This window comes from Lonchura striata, chromosome 25 (genome assembly GCF_046129695.1).
Source record: "Lonchura striata isolate bLonStr1 chromosome 25, bLonStr1.mat, whole genome shotgun sequence".
Lineage (NCBI taxonomy): Eukaryota > Metazoa > Chordata > Aves > Passeriformes > Estrildidae > Lonchura > Lonchura striata.
The window spans coordinates 7,563,652-7,583,142 of NC_134627.1; the positions used below are offsets into that span (position 1 = coordinate 7,563,652).

The 19,491-nt window shown below is 58.6% G+C and overlaps 1 protein-coding gene across 1 annotated transcript in view; it reads left to right on the top strand.

The window, feature by feature from the left end:
- Positions 1-19,491, top strand: part of SRCIN1 (SRC kinase signaling inhibitor 1) — a 91,253-nt gene that overhangs the window by 20,765 nt on the left and 50,997 nt on the right. The window contains exon 2 of the mRNA XM_077788324.1: positions 7,755-8,038. Coding sequence (XP_077644450.1) covers positions 7,755-8,038 — 284 coding nt within the window. The remainder of the gene's footprint in view (positions 1-7,754; positions 8,039-19,491) is intronic.

The window sequence follows — 19,491 nt, forward strand, 5'->3', positions numbered from 1 at the left end:
TGCCCCTCATTTTTCCCTTGGCTTGCTCCTTCCTGCATGGCTCCAGGTGTGCCGGCCCTTCCTTTGGCACTGGATCCCCGGGATTTTTTGGGGATTTTGGGAGGTTGAACTCGTCTCCCGTCTCCATGTGGGTGCGTGGGCGCCATCACACCCGGCGGCGAGGTGGGAAAAAGTGGCGGCTGCTTTTTCCAGATGGGATTTCTCCCTCCTGCTCTGGGCTCTGACAAGCGACACGCGGCGTTTATCCGCTGCTCACCCTGGGTCGGGGGTGGCTCCGTGCGCTGGAAAAATCTCTCCTCCAACCCGTGCTTTAAAGAAAGGCTCAGAAGTCTTCTGGTGTTCGGTCTCAAGGCAGTTTTTTGCAAGTTATCTAAAAGATTTTCTTCTCGGGCTGCTGCGGTTTGCTCAGAGCTCAGGCAGAGGCACACACACACCTTTGACATCTTTTTTGACTCTTGTTTTCTCTTTCTCCCTCTTTGCCTAGGGCTGGTGCTCTCTTTTATATGGTACATTACGTGTTAAATGTTTATATTTTTTCCCCAATGCCCATTACCTATATTAAATGGTGCTTTTCTATCTTTTATATGGTATATTACATATTAAATGTGTACAGATTTTCCCCAATGCCTATTACCTATATTAAATGGTGCTTTTCTATCTTTTATAAGGTATATTACATATTAAAAGTTTACAGATTTTCCCCAATGCCATCACATATTAAATGTTTACAGTTTTTCCCCAATGCCATTACATATTAAATGTTTATATTTTTTCCCCAATGCCTATTACCTATATGAAATGGTGCTTTTCTACTCTAAACCGATCTGTGAGTGCCAGCATCACCAAGAACATGGAGGTGAGGAAGGAGAAAGAGGGAGGACAGGGCAGGCCCAAATCCCAAATCCATCTTAAAACCTCTGACCCCCCATGTACAAAACCAAAACCCCCTGTACAGCACTCAAAAATTCTTCCTCTACTTTGTGACTGCTTCTACTCTAATATCTAAACTTTTGTGAGTTCTTGTTCTTCCTGCGAGGTTGGTAAATCATTCTGTGGTTTAAATCTAAAATCCCAGCTGTTTGCAGCTGCCTGCCAGGGTCTCAAATGCTTCTGACCTGGAACATCTGAAAGTGTCTGAGAGACATTTTGAGTTCCAACAATGGTACATTACGTGTTAAATTTTTACAGTTTTTTCCCAATGCCTATTACCTATATTAAATGGTGATTTTCTACTCTAAACCAATCTGTGAGTGCCAACATCACCAAGAACAGGGAGGTGAGGAAGAAGAGAGGAAGGACAGAATAGGCTCAAATCTTTCCATCTTAAAACTTCTGACCCCCATGTACAAAACCAAAACCCCCTGTACAGCACTCAAAAATTCTTCCCTTCCCTTTGTGACTGCTTCTACTCTAATATCTAAACTTTTGTGAGTTCTTGTCCTTCCTGCGAGGTTGGTAAATAATTCTGTGGTTTAAATCTAAAATCCCAGCTGTTTCCAGCTGTGCCAGGGTCTCAAATGCTTCTGACCTGGGCCCAGAACATCCAAAAATGTCTGAGGGACATTTTGAGTTCCGACAGGGAAGGAGCCACCTGGCAGGGCAGTGCCACGGCGCGATGCCAGCTGGGCATCCTCCGAGCTGCAGCTTTTGGGGCGAGCTCCGTGTCCCGGCGAAACTCCGGCATGGGAATTTGTGGGATGTGGGCATGGAGAAAGCGTTGCCCCGGGCTGGGAACGGGCAGGATCCCAGGATTTCACGCGGAGAATCCGGCCTGGCGCCGTGAGCGGGCACGGTGCCGCTGCCCAAAGCCAAGTGGGATCTGTGGGGTCCCGCCTGGGAAGTTCCCAGCGGAGCTGTGTGTGTTCGTGGAGGGTTTAATTTGTGGAGGGTTTTATTTTTCCGCCGTTCCGCTGGAATTTGGGAGTGAAAGGCGCGGCGGGGAGCCCCGCTGAGCCCCGCCGGGGATCCTTGGGAAGGGAAGGATGAAGCGGGAGAACAATTCCCGCATCCCGAGGGATATCCCGGGGGACATCCCGGGGGACATCCCGGGGAGGTTTGTCCCCTGCTGGGTGTTCACTGTCCCCTGCGGGTGGCCTTGGCGTCACTTGGCTTTTCCCAGGGGATTTGGTGGCCCGGCAGCCAGGAGAAGCTGCGGGATTTTCACCCTGGTCTCCGCCAGCTTTCGCGCCTGTGTCGCCGTGACAGGGACAAGGACACCCCAAAATCCCCTCACTTCCACATTCCCATCCTGCTCTGCCCCACTCCCGGCATTCCCAAAGCTGGAATTCTCCGGGAATTGCCTCTAAGCGGCCGGACCCGACCAGGGTTGTCCCCATCGGGGACATGGTGGTGGCGGGTGTGGGCGACACCGCTGTCCCCCGGTGTCACCTGCCTTGTCCCTGCTCCTGGGCGCGGATTGCTTGGAGAATTTGGGCAGCTCCCAGCACTTTTTGGGTGTGAGGGCGGGTCCTGGAAGGCGCTTGACCATCCCAAAATGAGCTGACACGGAGGTGGCCGAGCCAAGGAGAAGGACAGCAACGTCTCGGCCGCCGACTCTGAGCCTCCCTGCGTGGTGGAACCTCCCTGCCCATTGCAGGCGATGGAATCCGACTGATGTTTCCACCTCAAACCACCCCAGAATCCCCCCCCGATTTCCCTGGGGCCCGACTCCGGCGGGGCGCTCATCTCTGCAGCACCGCACGAGTTAAACCCGCGCGGCTCGGCAGCTCCCCCCGCTCTCCCCACACCTCCTCCCACCCTCGGCGGCTCGGCAGGGAAGGGGTTAGCGGCGGGCAGGGCTCCGGGAGCCGGGCAGGCTCGCCGGGCTCCGGGGCAGTGCGGCAGCGCAGCCTCCGGGAGGCAGCGGGAGCATCCCCGCGCTGATGGCCGGCCGCGGGGGATCCGCATCCCCTCCGAGGGGTTTTCACCCTCCCGGCTGCTTTTTTCCCTAAATGCATCCCCCTCCTCCCTTCCCCTCGCCCCCTTTTTGTGCGAGCGCTTTCACGGGCGATTTTCCACGCTCCGCTGCTCGCTCGCCCGCGACCCGCGCGAGGTTTTCGCTGCCTGCTGAAGATTGATGGGACTGCAGCAATAAATTGTGTTTGAGACATCCCCCGAGGGGGATAAAACCCCGGCGAGCCGCTGCTAAAGGGGGGATCCCAGCCGGTTTCTTTTTGGAGGGGGGGGCTTTTCCTCAGCATCTCCTGCCGACACCGTTCGCGAAGATTTTCCACCCAAAGCGGCGCCTCCGGTATTTTCCCGGGAAGGACGCGATGTCCGTGCCCTGCTGAGCAGCCCGGGGCTCCGGCCCTGGCACGGGTGCCACCTCTGCTGCCAAGCGGGGACGATGGGCGGATGAATCGGCAAAGAGAACCTCGTTCCCTCAACCTCCCCCTGCTCGGAGAGGGGCTGGCCAGGATCTACCGCGGCATCCTGGCCGTGGTGGCGGCGCTGCGCCCGCCCAAGGAGCCGCCCGCAGCCCCGGCCGAGCGGAGCGCTGCCGCCTCCGCGCCCGCGGAGCGCCGTGGGAGCCGCGCCGTGCCCGCGGGTAAGCCAGGGCACGGTGCCCAGCTGGGGGGACACGGTCCGGTTGGGTTGGGTGAGGCAGATTTTGGCTTTGCCACCCCGGTGACCTGCTTGGAAGAGCTTTCCAGGGATGCGCTGCGGCCGTGCGGGCAGCGCTGCGTCCCTCAGCTGCTGCGGGAGGAGGAATAAAAACTTTGTGCGGGGTTTGAGGTGGAATTATCGCCGGGAGGGAAGAACCGGCAGCCTTTCCTTCGGCCTCGGAGGGTTTCCAGGTCCCTTTTCCTGGCTGTTTCCTTGCGGGACCATCCCTGCCCGCTGCGGGTGGCATCTCTGGGGGTGGCCGCTCCCCCCGGGGGAGTTTTGGGGTGTTTGGTGTGGTGGAGGTGCTGCCGTGACCTCGTCGATGCCACCATGACCTCTCTGGTGTCACCATGACCACCCCAGTGCCCCTGTGATCTCCTTGGAGCCACCACGACCTTCTTGGTGCCACCATGACATCCCCGGTGCCACCGTGACCACCCCGTTGCCACCGTGACCTCCCTGGTGTCACCATGACCACCCCAGTGCCCCTGTGATCTCCTGGGTGTCACCACGACCTTCTTGGTGCCACCATGACATCACTGGTGCCACCATGACCACACCGGTGCTCCTGTGATCTCCTCGGTGCCACCACGACCTTCTTGGTGCCACCATGACATCCCTGGTGCCGCCATGACCACCGCGGTACCACAGGGACTTCCCTGGTGGCACCACGACCTCCCTGGTGTCACCATGACCACCCCGGTGCTCTTGTGATCTCCTCGGTGTCACCACAACCTTCTTGGTGCCACTTTGACCACCGTGCCCCTGTGATCTCCTTGGTGTCACTGTGACCTCCCTGGTGCCACAGTGACCACCGTGGTGCCACTGTGATCTCGGTGTCACCGTGACCTCCCTGGTGCCACCGTGACCACCCCGGTGCCACTGTGATCTCCTCGGTGCCACCATGACAATCCTGGTGCCACTGTGATCTCCTTGGTGCCACCGTGACCACCCCGGTGCCACTGTGATCTCCTTGGTGCCACCATGACCTTCTTGGTGCCACCATGATCGCTCCAGTGCCACTGTGATCTCCTCGGTGCCACCATGACCACCCCGGTGCCACTGTGATCTCCTTGGTGCCACCATGACCTTCTTGGTGCCACTGAAACCTCCTCAGTGCCACCTTGACCTCCCTGGTGCCACTGTGACCTCCTCAGTGCCACAGTGACCTCCCTGATGCCACTGAGAAATCCCTGGTGCCACCGTGACCTCCCCAGTGCCACCGTGCCCTCCCTGGTGCCGCCAAGATCTCCCCGGTGGTGCTGTGACCTCCTCGGTGCCACCTTGACCTTTCCAGTGCCAGCATGACCTCCCTGGTGCCACCAAGACCTCCTCAGTGCCACCGTGACCTTTCCAGTGTCACCGTAACCACTCTGGTGCCACCATGACCTCCTCGGTGCCACCGTGACCTTTCCAGTGTCACCGTAACCACTCTGGTGCCACCGTGACCTCCCTGGTGCCTCCTTGACCCCCCAGTGCCGCCGTGACCTTCCTGGTACCACCACGACCTTCCCAGTGCCAGCATGACCACCTCGGTGCCTCCTTGACCCCCCTGGTGCCACCCTGACCTCCCTGGCTGGCACCGCTCCGAGGCCTGGGGACAGCAGCTCCCAGATGATGTGAGACCCTCCAAAGTGGCTTTCTCGGGGTCCTGGAGCCCCTCTGGGCACCGAGGCGGTGCCAGGCACGGGCAGCGTGCGCGGATTCCGGGCATCCATCGGCCCTGGCAGGCAGATCCCGGCGGGTGCTGAGCGAAAGGACGGGTCCCTGTCACCTCGGGACCCGCTGCCAGTCCCCCTGTGCCCTCCCCTGCCTGCCCGGGCTGGGCTGAGCCCCGGGAAGGGCTGGCACGGGGCAGAGCATCCCGGGGATCCCGGGTTTGGTGCCCCCGGGCACCGGGAAGGGCTGGCACGGGGCAGAGCATCCCGGGGATCCCGGGTTTGGTGCCCGCGGGCACTGGAACGCGGCTGGAATAGGGCAAAGTATCCCGGAGATCCCGGGTTTGGTGCCCCCGGGCATGGGGTAGTGCTGGCACGGGGCAGAGCATCCCGGGGATCCCAGATTCGGTGCCCGCGGGCACCGGGAAGGGTTGGAAGAGGGCAGAGCATCCCGGGGATCCCAGATTCGGTGCCCCCGGGCATGGGGTAGTGCAGGGATGGGGCAGAGCATCCCGGAGATCCCGGGTTTGGTGCCCCCGGGCACCGGAACGGGGCTGGAATAGGGCAGAGCATCCCGGGGATCCCGAGTTTGGTGCCCCCGGGCACCGGGAAGGGCTGGCACGGGGCAGAGCATCCCGGGGATCCCAGATTCGGTGCCCGTGGGCACCGGGAGGGACTGGAGGAACTGGCATGGAGCAGATTTGGTGCCCCCGGGAGCCACAAGGGCTGGGATAAGGGAGAACATCCCGGAGATCCTGGATTTGGTGCCCGCGGACACCGGAATACGGCTGGAATAGGGCAGAGCATCCCGGAGATCCCGGGTTTGGTGCCCCCGGGCATGGGGTAGTGCTGGCACGGGGCAGAGCATCCCGGAGATCCCGGGTTTGGTACCCTCGGGCACCGGGAAGGGCTGGCACGGGGCCGAGCATCCCGGGAATCCCGAGTTTGGTGCCCTCGGGCACCGGGAAGGGCTGGCACGGGGCAGAGCATCCCGGGAATCCCGAGTTTGGTGCCCTCGGGCACCGGGAAGGGCTGGCACGGGGCCGAGCATCCCGGGGATCCCGGGTTTGGTGCCCGCGGGCCGGGCTGAGCAATGGCTGCGGGATGGGCACTGGGGTCTTTGGGGCACTGGGATCTCTGGGGGGACATGGGGGGCCTGTCCCCCATCACAGCGCCCGCACACACCTCCCTCCCCCGACCCTGCCTGATTTCATTTTTCTTTTCGCTCTGTCCCTGTCCCGTGTCCGTGTCCCGTGTCCGTGTCCGTGTCCGTGTCCCGTGTCCGTGTCCCTGTCCCGTGTCCGTGTCCCTGTCCCGTGTCCGTGTGCCTGTCCCGTGTCCGTGTGCCTGTCCCGTGTCCATGTGCCTGTCCCGTGTCCGTGTGCCTGTCCCTGTCCCGTGTCCCTGTCCCGTGTCCGTGTCCCTGTCCCGTGTCCGTGTCCCGTGTCCGTGTCCCGTGTCCGTGTGCCTGTCCCGTGTCCGTGTCCGTGTCCCGTGTCCGTGTCCCTGTCCCGTGTCCGTGTCCCTGTCCCGTGTCCCGTCCGTGCAGTTTTCGGTCACCCAGCCGCTCTTTCATTCCCGTTTCGCTCCGATCATCGCGGTTTTGGGGGGATCCCAGCCCCGCTGTCCCCTCGTGTCCTGCCGCGTGTCCCGGAGCGGGGACAGCGCTGCCACCGCGGGGGGACGGACGGGGCACCCACCCCCTTCCCACACCCCACCGAGGGGGGATCCCGCTGTGCGCCCCACTGAGGGGGGATCCCACTCGCAGCAAGGCTCTGCCATCGCTCCGTGCCGAAATTCCCCTCCCCGGCCCCAAATCCCAACCCTAAACCTCTGCCCCACACCAGGGGACTGTCCCCCACCTCTGCACCATGGCCAGGGACCGTCCCCCACCTCTGCCCCACATCTGGGGACTGTCCCCCACCTCTGCCCCACATCAGGGGACTGTCCCCCACCTCTGCCCCACACCAGGGGACTGTCCTCCACCTCTGCCCCACATCTGCGGACAGTCCCCCACCTCTGCCCCATGGCCAGGGACCGTTCCCCACCTCTGCCCCACATCTGGGGACTGTCCCCCACCTCTGCCCCACATCAGGGGACTGTCCCCCACCTCTGCCCCACGGCCGGGGCACCTTCCCCTGACCCCATTGTTCTCTCGTGGTGCCCACGCAGATCCCGACAGGACCAGTCCCCATCTCTGCCCCACGGCAGGGAACTGTCCCCCCGCTTTGCCCCATGGCAGGGAACTGTCCCCCCACTTTCCCCACGGCCGGGGATGGTCCCCACTTTGCCCCACGGCCCGGGGACCCTCCCCTGACCCCGCTGTTCTCTCGTGGTGCCCACACAAATTCTGACAGGACGGGTCCCCACCTCTGCCCCACGGCAGGGAACTGTCCCCCCTCTTTGCCCCACGGCCGGGGATGGTCCCCACTTTGCCCCACGGCCCGGGGACCCTCCCCTGACCCCGCTGCTCTCCCGCTGCCCGCGCAGATCCCGACAGGACGAGCTCGCACATGATCTCCGCGGACGATGCCGAGTACCCGCGGGAGTACCGCACCCTGGGCAACGGCACCCGGCGCTTCTCCAACGTGGGGCTGGTGCACACCTCGGAGCGCCGGCACACCGTGATCGCCGCCCAGAGCCTGGAGGCGCTCACCGGCCTCCAGAAGACGGAGATGGAGCGCAAGAGGGACGCCTTCATGGACCACCTGAAGAGCAAGTACCCGCAGCACGCCCTGGCGCTGCGCGGGCAGCAGGAGCGCCTGCGGGACCAGGTGAGGGAATTCCCGGCATTGCGGGGCGTGGGGAGCGGTTCTGCGCGGGTGGGGTTGGCTGGAGGGGGAGAGGAGCGAGGGGGTGGTGGGGGTGCGTGAAAACGGGGGGCGGGTGCGGCAGTGATGGGGGAGCGTCCTCCGGGGGTGAGGGAGGGAATATTGCAGGGGTGAGGGGCAGAATCGCCCAGGTGTGAGGAGGAGAATCTCCAGGTGTGAGGCGCAGAATCGCCCAGGTGTGATGAGCAGAATCGCCCAGGTGTGAGGAGGAGAATCTCCCAGGTGTGAGGAGGAGAATCGCCCAGGTGTGAGGAGCAGAATCCACCACGAGTGAGGAGCAGAAATCTCCAGGTGTGAGGAGCAGAACCCCCCAGATGCGAGGAGAATCTCCAGATGTGAGGAGAAAATCCAAGTGTGAGGAGCAGAACCCCCCAGATGTGAGGAGCAGAAATCTCCAGGTGTGAGGAGCAGAAATCTCCAGGTGTGAGGAGCAGAATCCTCCAGATGTGAGGAGAATCTCTAGGTGTGAGGAGAATCTCCAGGTGTGAGGAGCAGAACCCCCCAGATGTGAGGAGAATCTCCAGATGTGAGGAGAAACTCCAGGTGTGAGGAGCAGAGCCCCCCAGGTGTGAGGAGAATCTCCAGATGTGAGGAGAAACTCCAGGTGTGAGGAGCAGAGCCCCCCAGGTGTGAGGAGAATCTCCAGATGTGAGGAGAATCCCGCAGCTGTGAGGAGCAGAGCCCCCCAGGTGTCAGGAGACCATCCCCAGGTGTGGGGGAGCCCCCTCCAGCCCCACGGGGGAGCCCCCCGCCCTGCCAAGCCCCCAGGTGGGTTTCCCTGTCCCACCGATGGATTCAGTCCCGCTGGCCGGGACAGGACTGGGACATTTGTCCCTGCAGAGGTGGCAGGGGTGGGACAGCCTTGAGGGACAGCTGGCCCCACAGAGGGGTGACCCCAGTCCAGGTCCTGGCAGGTGTGGGGTGGGCAGCAAACCCCAACCAGGGTGGTCGGTGCCATGTCCAGCAGAATGTCCTTTGGCTGTGTCCCCAGGGACCTGCTGGTCCTTGGGGCAGGTGACACCTCTGGTGACACTTCTTGAGACCAGCAGAGCCTCAGGGATGAGCTTTTTGGAGGTTCCTATTTGTTTTGGGGTGCGCTGGTGACCCCAAATACTTAAGGTTGGTGATGTGTCCACCACAATGTCCTCTGGCTGTGTGTCCCCTGCTTGTCCTTGGAGCAGGTGACATCTGGAGACCTTTGGGGGGGTCCCTCTCTTGTTTTGGGGTGTGCTGGTGACCCCAAACCACTTGGGGTCGGTGACATGTCCACCACGATGTCCTCTGGCTGTGTGTCCCCTGTTTGTCCTTGGAGCAGGTGACACCTCTGGTGACACTTGAGACCACCAGAGCCTCAGGGATGAACTTTCTGGGGGGTTCCCATCCTGTTTTGGGGTGCGCTGGTGACCCCAAACCCTTGAGGTTGGTGACATGCCTATCACAATCTCCTTTGGCTGTGTCCCCAGGGACCTGCTGCTACTTGGGGCAGGTGACACCTCTGGTGGCACTTGAGACAAGCAGAGCCTCAAGGATGAAATGTTTGGGAGGTTCCTATTTGTTTTGGGGTGCACTGGTGACCCCAAATACTTAAGGTTGGTGACATGCCCACCATGATGTCCTTTGGCGTGTGTTCCTCTGTCAGTCGTCGGGGCAGGTGGCATCTGGCGACCTTTGGGGGGGTTGCCATCCTGTTTTGGGGTGCACTGGTGACCCCAAACCCCGCTATTTCCCAGTCCTTATCCCGCTATTTCCCGGTCCTTATCCCGCTATTTCCTGCTCCTTATCCCGCTATTTCCCGGTCCTTATCCCGCTATTTCCCAGTCCTTATCCCGCTATTTCCCAGTCCTTATCCCGCTATTTCCTGCTCCTTATCCCGCTATTTCCCGGTCCTTATCCCGCTATTTCCCAGTCCCTCTCCCGCTATTTCCCAGTCCTTATCCCGCTATTTCCCAGTCCTTATCCCGCTATTTCCTGCTCCTTATCCCGCTATTTCCCGGTCCTTATCCCGCTATTTCCCAGTCCCTCTCCTGCTATTTCCCAGTCCTTATCCCGCTATTTCCCTCTCCTTATCCCGCTATTTCCCGGTCCCTATCCCGCTATTTCCCAGTCTCTATCCCTCTATTTCCCGCTCCTTATCCCGCTATTTCCCGCTCCTTATCCCGCTATATCCCAGTCCCTCTCCCGCTATTTCCCAGTCCCTCTCCCGCTATTTCCTGGTCCTTATCCCGCTATTTCCCTCTCCTTATCCCGCTATTTCCCGGTCCCTATCCCGCTATTTCCCAGTCCTTATCCCGCTATTTCCCGGTCCCTATCCCGCTATTTCCCAGTCTCTATCCCTCTATTTCCCGCTCCTTATCCCGCTATTTCCCGGTCCTTATCCCGCTATATCCCAGTCCCTCTCCTGCTATTTCCCAGTCCCTCTCCCGCTATTTCCCGGTCCTTATCCCTCTATTTCCCGGTCCCTCTCCCGCAATTTCCCGGTCTTTATCCTGCTATTTCCCGGTCCCTATCCCACTATTTCCCGGTCCCTCTCCCGCTATTTCCCGCTCCTTATCCCGCTATTTCCCTCTCCTTATCCCACTATTTCCCGCTCCTTATCCCGGTATTTCCCGCTCCTTATCCCGCTATTTCCCGGTCCCTCTCCCGCTATTTCCCGCTCCTTATCCCGCTATTTCCCGGTCCCTCTCCCGCTATTTCCCGCTCCTTATCCCGGTATTTCCCGCTCCTTATCCCGCTATTTCCCCGTTATTCCCGCCCCCCGCAGGCCCCGCCCCCGCTCTCAGCGCCCCCTGCCGGCCGCGCGGGTGGGCGTGGCCGAGCCGCGGTTGCCATGGCGACGGCGCCGCGGGCGGGGCGGGGCGGGGCGGGGCCGAGCCGAGCCGAGCCGAGCCGAGCCGAGCCGAGCCGGGCCGAGCCGGGCCGAGCCGGGCCGGGCCGAGCCGAGCCGAGCGGCGCTGCAGATCCCGAGCCGCAGCGCTCACCTGCCGCAGGTACCGGGCGGGAACGCGCGGCGTGGCGCGGGAATGGCGCGGGATGGCGCGGGGCGCATCCCTCCCGGTGGTAACGGGGCCGGTGTCCGCCACCCGCTGCTGCATTTCCCCCGCCGATCCCCCCCTGCCCCAGCTGCCCTGCTGTCGCTCCTACCCACCCCGCTATCCCCCTGCCCAAAATTCCCACCCTGACCTCCCGGTTCTCGGTGTCCTTACCGGACACGCAGCCCCTCCAGCGTCCCCTTTCCTTTAGCCCCCCCATCTCCCCTCAGCCTCCCCGGGGGTCCCCGTCCGTCCCCGGTGTCGCGGCGGGGAGGGGGTGGCACTTGGTGGCTGCCCTTGGGTGCAGCAGCCGGGGGGGTTCACCTTGTCCCCCCGGCGGGAGCGTGAAAAACCCTGGCCCGTGCCACCCGTGCCACCCGTGCCATCGCCCCGCTGTCCCCGGGCCGCGCTGTCACCCGTGTCCCTGCAGGGGACACCGATTCGCTGTGCCCGCCTCGGGCAGAGGAGAGGGACAGATGGTGGCCCTGGCACGCAGCTTCTGTCCCCTCCGAAAGGAGCCCTGCGGTGGCAGGAAAGGTTTGGCCTCACCTCCAAACCCCTCCGAGAGGCGGCACACGGCCGTGGCACCGCCGGGGTGCCCGGCACGGGCGGGTTTGGGGGTAGAGGATGGGGCACCGTGGGGACAGCGACGCGGGGGTGGTGGCAGAGGCGACGAGGGGTCCCTCGGGGCTGTCGCCGCGGTGTCATCTTGGTCTCCAGAGGTGGAGAGTGACGGGAGGCGCTGGGAAGCGCTGAAATGGTGGAGCGCGGCTGCCGGGAGTAACACGAGCGCTGTGTGCGCGTCCCTGGGACTGCAGCCGGCCCTATCGATTCCCTCATTTCCCTCCCCCAGCCTCGCCAGCGATTCCCGGCTCGTTCTGGGAATTCTCCGTTCCCCATTCCCACAGCTGGCTGGGAATGGGGGCTCTGGAGTCAGGCGGAACTCCGCGGGGCACCCCCCACTTCTCCTTGTTTGGGGATTTTTGTGGAAGAGGGTCTTGAAGTCCTCAGGGAGTGGGTAAAAAACAGGCTAGGGACAGCCCCGAGGGGGTGGAATGAGTTCGTGGGAGTCGGGCAGGGAGATGCCCAGGTGGTGCCCACCAGGAATTGGAGGTGGGATGCTCCCCTTGGCACGGCCGGGCTCGCGGCGCTGCCCCTGGAAGGGCTGTGAGCATTCTGGCACATACGGGCAGGGTGAGTGTGTCCATGCCTCCCTGCATCCATCTGTCTGTCTGTCTGTCCTTCCATCCATCCATCCATCCGTCTGTCCATCCATCCATCATCCATCCATCAGTCCGTCTGTCTGTCCTTCCATCCATCATCCATCCATCCGTCTGTCCATCCATCAGTCCGTCTGTCTGTCCTTCCATCCATCCATCTATGAATTCCATCCATCCATCCATCCATCCATCACCCATCCATCCATCCATGAATTCCATCCATCCCTCCCTCTGTCCGTCTGTCCATCCATCCATCCATGGATCCATCCATCATCCATGCATCCATCTATCCATGGATTCCATCCATCCATCCACCCATCCATCCATTAATTCCATCCATTCCTCTGTGTGTCCGTCCATCCATCCATCCATGGATTCCATCACTCCATCCATCATGCATCCATGAATTCCCTCCATCATGGATTCCATCCATCCATCCATCCATCCGTCCATCCATCCATCCATCCATCCATCCATCCATCCATCCATCGTCCATCCATGGACTCCATCCATCCCTCCCTCCGTCCATCCATCCATCCATTCATGGATTCCATCCATTCATGGATCCATCCATCCATCCATCCATCCATCCATCCATCCATCCATTCATGGATTCCATCCATCCATTCATGGATTCCATCCATCCATCCATCCATCCATCCATCCATCCATCCATCCATCCCTCCATGGATTCCATCCCTCTCTCCCTCCCTGCCCTGAACTTTCCCTCTCTCCCAACCCAAATTTCCTCCTCCCGGTGACCTCGGGGCTGGTGGCCACCCGCTCCCTGCTGTGGCTTTTTGGGGAGAGGACCCCCCAGTCCCTGCAGCCGCTCCGAGGGGACCGAGGAAGGGCAGGCCGGGCTCCATTTCGGAGTCTTCCTCACCCCCAGCTCTTCCTCCAACGGGGGTGCTCAGCCCAGTCCCCCCGGGGACCCTGCGGTGGACCCTGCGTTTCTCACAGATTTCTCCATCCTCGCTGCTTTTTGGGGGTGCAGGGATGGATCAGTGGGTGCGGGATGGATCAAGGGGTGCGGGATGGATCGGGGATCAGGATGGGTCAAGGGGTACAGGGATGGATCGGGGGGCCAGGGATGGATTGGGGGGTGCAGGGATGGATTGGGGGTCAGGATGGATTGAGGGGTGCGAGATGGATCGAGGGGTGCAGGGATGGATCAGGGGGTGCAAGATGGATCGGGGGTCAGGATGGATCAAGGGGTGTGGGATGGATCAGGGGTGTCAGGATGGATCAAGGGGTGCAGGAATGGATCGGGGGGTCAGGATGAATCAGGGGGTGCAGGATGGATCAGGGGGTGCAGGATGGATCGGGGGGTGCAGGAAGGATCAGGGGGTGCAGGATGGATCGGGGGGTGCAGGAAGGATCGGGGGGTGCAGGGATGGATCGGGGGTCAGGATGGATCACGGGGATCAGGATGGATCAGGGGGTCAGGATGGATCGGGGGGCGCGGGATGGATCAGTGTGTGCGGGATGGATCGAGGGGTGCAGGGATGGATTGGGGGGGTCAGGATGGGTCAAGGGGTGAAGGGATGGATCGGGGGTCAGGATGGATCGGGGGGTCAGGATGGATCGCGTGGTGCGGGATGGATCATGGGTGTCAGGATGGATCAAGGGGTGCAGGGATGGATTGGGGGTGCAGGGATGGATTGGGGGGGTCAGGATGGATCGGAGGGTGCGGGATGGATCAGGGGTGTCAGGATGGATCGGGGGGGTCAGGATGGATCAGGGGTGTCAGGATGGCTCGGGGGTGTCAGGATGGCTCGGGGGTGTCAGGATGGATCAGGGGGGTGCGGGATGGATCATGGGTGTCATGATGGATTAGGGGTGTCAGGATGGATCGAGGGGTGCAGGGATGGATCAGGGGGTGTGGGATGGATAGCGGGGTGCGGGATGGATCAGGGGTCAGGATGGATCAGGGGGTGCGGGATGGCTCGGGGGTCAGGATGGATCACGGGCTGAGGGATGGATCAGGGGGTGCAAGGATGGATTGGGGGGTCAGAATGGATCGTGGGGTGAGGGATGGATCATGGGGTGAGGGATGGATCGGGGGGTGCAAGATGGATCGGGGGTCAGGATGGATCAGGGGGTGAGGGATGGATCAGGGGGTGCAGGGATGGATCGGGGGTCAGGATGGATTGGGGGTGCAGGGATGGATTGGGGGTGCAGGGATGGATTGGGGGGGGTCAGGGTGGATCGGGGGTGTCAGGATGGATCGGGGGTGCAGGAATGGATCAGGGGTGTCAGGATAGATCAGGGGGGGTCAGGATGAATAGGGGGGTGCGGGATGACTCGGGGGGTGCGGGATGGCTCGGGGGGTTCACCCCGGAGCTGCCGGGGAGCGGAGCGCTGCCTCCCTTCACCTTGCCCGTGCCCATTGTGCTCGGTCCACCTCCGCCGTGCCGTCGCCATGGCCACCGTGCCATCTGATCTGCCCGACTCCTGCCAGCTTCCCCCTGCCCTGCCCTGCCCCAAATAACCCCCAAACCTCCGCGGTGGCCCCTCAAGGTGGGAACACTTTGATCCCCGCTGCGGGGTTTTTTTTGGGGCGCTCCCTCATCGGGCAGCGATAGATCCGAACCCCTCGGGGTGCCCGGAGCGAAACGCGGACCCCCAGGGCACCTGCGGCGTGGGGGGAGAGAGGGGCTGACCTTGGCCGCGGCTGCTGCCCGAGGGGAATTTTTGGAAATTTTGGGAGCCCCAGCATGGCTGCTCCTCGGCAGAGCACGTCCTGATGCATTGCTCCGGGCAGGCGCTGCGGATTCGCTTCCTCGCAGCGGGAGAGGAGGAGGAGGAGGAGGAGGAAGCTGGAGCCAGGGGGAAAAGCCACCCAAGGCCAGCGGGGTCGGGGCTCTGGTGTCACCCGCGCTGTCCCCAAGGGCGGAGGGGAGGTCAGGGCTGGGATGGGTTTGGGGAGGAGGAGGTGAGGGGGGAGCTGGAGGGGAAATTTGGAGCTGCGTGGCTGTGCTGGGGGGTTTGTGGGGGAAATCCTGACGTTCCGTCGCGGCGACAGGCGGTGGTGGCATCTCCGATGTCACCTCGATGGCCACCGGAGCGCTCTGTGGGTGGAGGGGCACCTGAAAGAGGAGCGGCAAAACCTCACGGAGGTTTTTTTGGGAGCCTCCCGAGGAGCCCGGGTGTGACAAGAATGAGCCCAAACCCTCCTGCATCCCATCCTGTCCCCAATGTCCCCTCCCCTGGTGGCCTTTGAGAGGTGCCTGCAGCAACCTCGAGACCTCAGGTGACAAAATCTGCAGCCCCCGCTCTGTCTGGTCGCTCTTTGCATTTTTCTCCCTGTCTTGTCAGGTTATTTCCACTTTAATTCATTTCACTGGCGCTGAAAAGCATTTAAGGAAAAAAAAAAAAATCACAAAACCCAAACAAAGCAAAAAAAAAAAAAAAACCACCAAAAAAACTTTAATAAGCAGAACCAGATTAAATTCACTTCGCCGTTATTTTTCAAGGAGATTTTTGCTTGTCAAGACGCGCTGCCCGAGGGTGGGGGACTCGATCGGGAGCTGGAACTCCTAGAAATGAGTTAATTAATGAAGTTGCCTCTGTCCTTCCTCCCTCGGAGCGCAGCGGGCCGGGGCGGCGGCTGCTGCTGCGGCCCTTCCGAGGGGGACACGCTGGTGCCTCGTTAATCAGCCACAAATTTGGGATTTAATTGCCATTCAGGGGAAGTCCCCTCGGTCACGGCGCTGACTCACTTGGATTTCATTTCATTTACCTCCCGTCGGCTCCTGGGACAGCCACAACCATTTCATTATTTTCTTTTTTATTTCTTTTTCTTTTTTTTTTTTTTCAAACTTAACTCCCAAAACATTTTTTTTTCTTCCCAAACTTAACTCCCAAAATATTCCCAATTACTTCACTCCAGCCCTGCTTTTTTTGCCCGTGTGTGCGTGCCCATCCCTCGGAGGGCTCAGGGCAGCATCTCCCCCCTCCTCCCCGCTCTTCGGGGACCCTGAGCTCACCTGGATTTCATTTTATTTACCTTTGAGGACCCCAAATCACTTGGATTCCATTTTATTTTCCTTTGAGGGCCGCAACTCACTTGGATTTCATTTTTCTTATCTTTGAGGACCCTGACTCACTTGGATTTCATTCCTTTTACCTTTGAGGACCCCGACTCACTTGGATTTCATTTTTCTTATCTTTGAGGACCCTGATCTCTCTTGGATTTCATTTCTCTTACATTTGAAGACCCTGATCTCACTCGGATTTAATTTCTCTTACCTTTGGGGACCCTGACTCACTTGGATTTAATTTCTTTTGCCTTGGGGGATCCCGACTCACTTGGATTTCATTTCTTTTACCTTTGAAGACCCTGATCTCACCTGGATTTCATTTCTCTTATTTTTGGTGACCCCGATTCACTTGGATTTCATTTACCACCCATTTCCTCCTGGGACAAACAACCACAACCATTTCATTTCTTTCCTTAACTCCCCAAATATTCCCAATTCCACCACTCCAGCCCCGGGTTTTTTTGCCCGTGTGTGCGTGCCCATCCCTTGGAGGGCTCAGGGCAGCATCTCCCCCCTCCTCCCCGCTCTTCGGGGACCCTGAGCTCACATGGATTTCATTTTATTTATCTTTGAGGACACCAAATCACTTGGACTTCATTTTATTTTCCTTTGAGGACCCCGACTCACTTGGATTTCATTTTTCTTATCTTTGAGGACCCTGACTCTCTTGGATTTAATTTTATTTCCCTTTGAGGACCCTGACTCTCTTGGATTTAATTTCTCCTACTTTTGAGAAACACATCTCACTTGGATTTCATTTTATTTAACTTTGAGGACCCCAACTCTCTTGGATTTCATTTCTTTTACTTTTGGGGACCCCGACTCACTTGGATTTTATTTTATTTACACTTGAGGACCCAAACTCACTTGGATTTCATTTCTCTTATCATTGAGGACCCTGACTCACTTGGATTTAATTTTATTTACCTTTGAGGACCCTGATTCACTTGATTTCATTTCTTTTACTTTTGGTGACCCCGACTGACTTGAATTTAACATTTCTCTTATTTTTGGTGACCCCGACTCACTTGGATTTCATTTACCTCCCATTTCCTCCTGGGACAAACAACCACAACCATTTCATTTCTTTCCTTTACTCCCCAAATATTCCCAATTCCACCACTCCAACCCCGCTTTTTTTGCCCGTGTGTGCGTGCCCATCCCTCGGAGGGCTCAGGGCAGCATCTCCCCCTCCTCCCCGCTCTTCGGGGACCCTGAGCTCCTGGTTCTTCCCTCTTTTGGCAGCAGCACGGACATGACTCTCATTGTAATTACAAATCCCGGCCTCTGTAATTCTCCGCACCTTTTGCAGAGTTGCTGCTGCGAGGAGCCGCCTGCTTTATGGCTCGGAACGAGGCTGTCGCTTCCAATCCTCTCCCGGCCCTTTATCTCCCTTTGATGCTTTTGAAGAGGCAGCGAAATGTTAATTCCAGCTGGAAATGTTAATTCCAGCTCGGCCCTCTCCTCTTCGGGCAAATCCAGCCTGGAAAGGGCTGGCAGGTGATGCTTGGGTTTTAGTTTTTGTGGTTTTTTCTCATTTTGTGATGATTTAGGGTGTGGGGCTGAGCTTCGTAGCAGGGGATGGCGAGCTCTGTTCACAGAGCAGAGACAAAACAATTCCTGCTCCAGCTGGGGCCAAGGAGAAATGATCCAAATCTCTGCCCAGGAGCACCAACAGCGCGGGCTGGAGAGAGGAAAACCAGCAGGGTGGGACTGCACGGGTAAAGCCGGGACTGGGCAATTAACTCCAATATGCAAATGAAGGAGAAATTAGCAAATGGACAGACCCCGTGACCTCGTCCATTTTTGTGACCATTTTGTGGCTATTTGGGTCCATTTTGTGACCATTTGGGTCCAGATTGGGTTCATTTTGTGACCATTTTTGGTTCATCTGTGACCATTTGGGTCCATTTTGGTTCCACTTTGTGACCATTTTGGGTCCATCTTTGGTTCATTTTTTGACCATTTTGGGTCCATTTTTTGACCATTTTGGGTCCATTTTGGGTCCATTTTGAACCATTTTGGTTCATTTCGGGTGCAGCCCTGGCTGGGCTCTGGCGCTGCCCAAGGTGGATCCACTGAGGAGATCTTTTAATGAATCCCTGCTTGGTTCTGGAACTGCCTGGACAATCTCTCATGGAGGAGATCTTTCAATAAATTTATTCTCTGAATCTTCCTGGCCACTTTCTCCATGGAGGAGATTCTTTAAATAAATTTATTCTCTAACTCTGCCTGGCCAATCTCTCATTGAGGAGATCCTTTTCACAAATCCCTGCTTTTTTTTTTTTTTTTTTTTTTTAATTAAAATTATCTCCATGGAGAGATTGTCCAGGCAGTTCCAGAACCAAGCAGGGATTCATTAAAAGATCTCCTCAGTGGATCCACCTTGGGCAGCGCCAGAGCCCAGCCAGGGCTGCACCCGAAATGAACAAAAATGGTTCAAAATGGACCCAAAATGGTCACAAAATGGACCAAAATGGACCAAAATGGTCACAAAATGGACCCCAAATGGTCACAAAATGGTCAAAAAATGGACCCAAATGATCACAAAAATGGTCACAAAATAGAAGCAAAATGGACCCAAATGGTCACAAAATGAACCGAAGATAGACCCAAAATGGTCACAAAATGGAACCAAATGGTCACAAAATGAACCCAAGATGGTCACAAAATGGAGCCAAACTGGACTCAAAGGGTCACAAAATGGTCAAAAAATGGACCCAAAGGATCACAAAATGGAGCCAAACTGGACCCAAACTAGACCCAAAATGGACCCAAAATGGTCACAAAATGTGCCCAAATGATCACAAAATGGACCCAAATGATCACAAAATGGACCCAAAGTGGTCACAAAATGGTCACAAAATGGAACCAAAATGGTCACAAAATAGACCCAAAAGGAACCCAAATGGTCACAAACTGGACCCAAACTGGACCCAAACTGGACCCAAAATGAACCCAAAATGGTCCAAAAATGGACCCAAATGATCACAAAATGGACCCAAATAGCCACAAAATGGTCACAAAAATGGACGAGGTCACAGGGTCTGTCCATTTGCTAATTTCTCCTTCATTTGCATATTGGAGTTAATTGCCCAGTC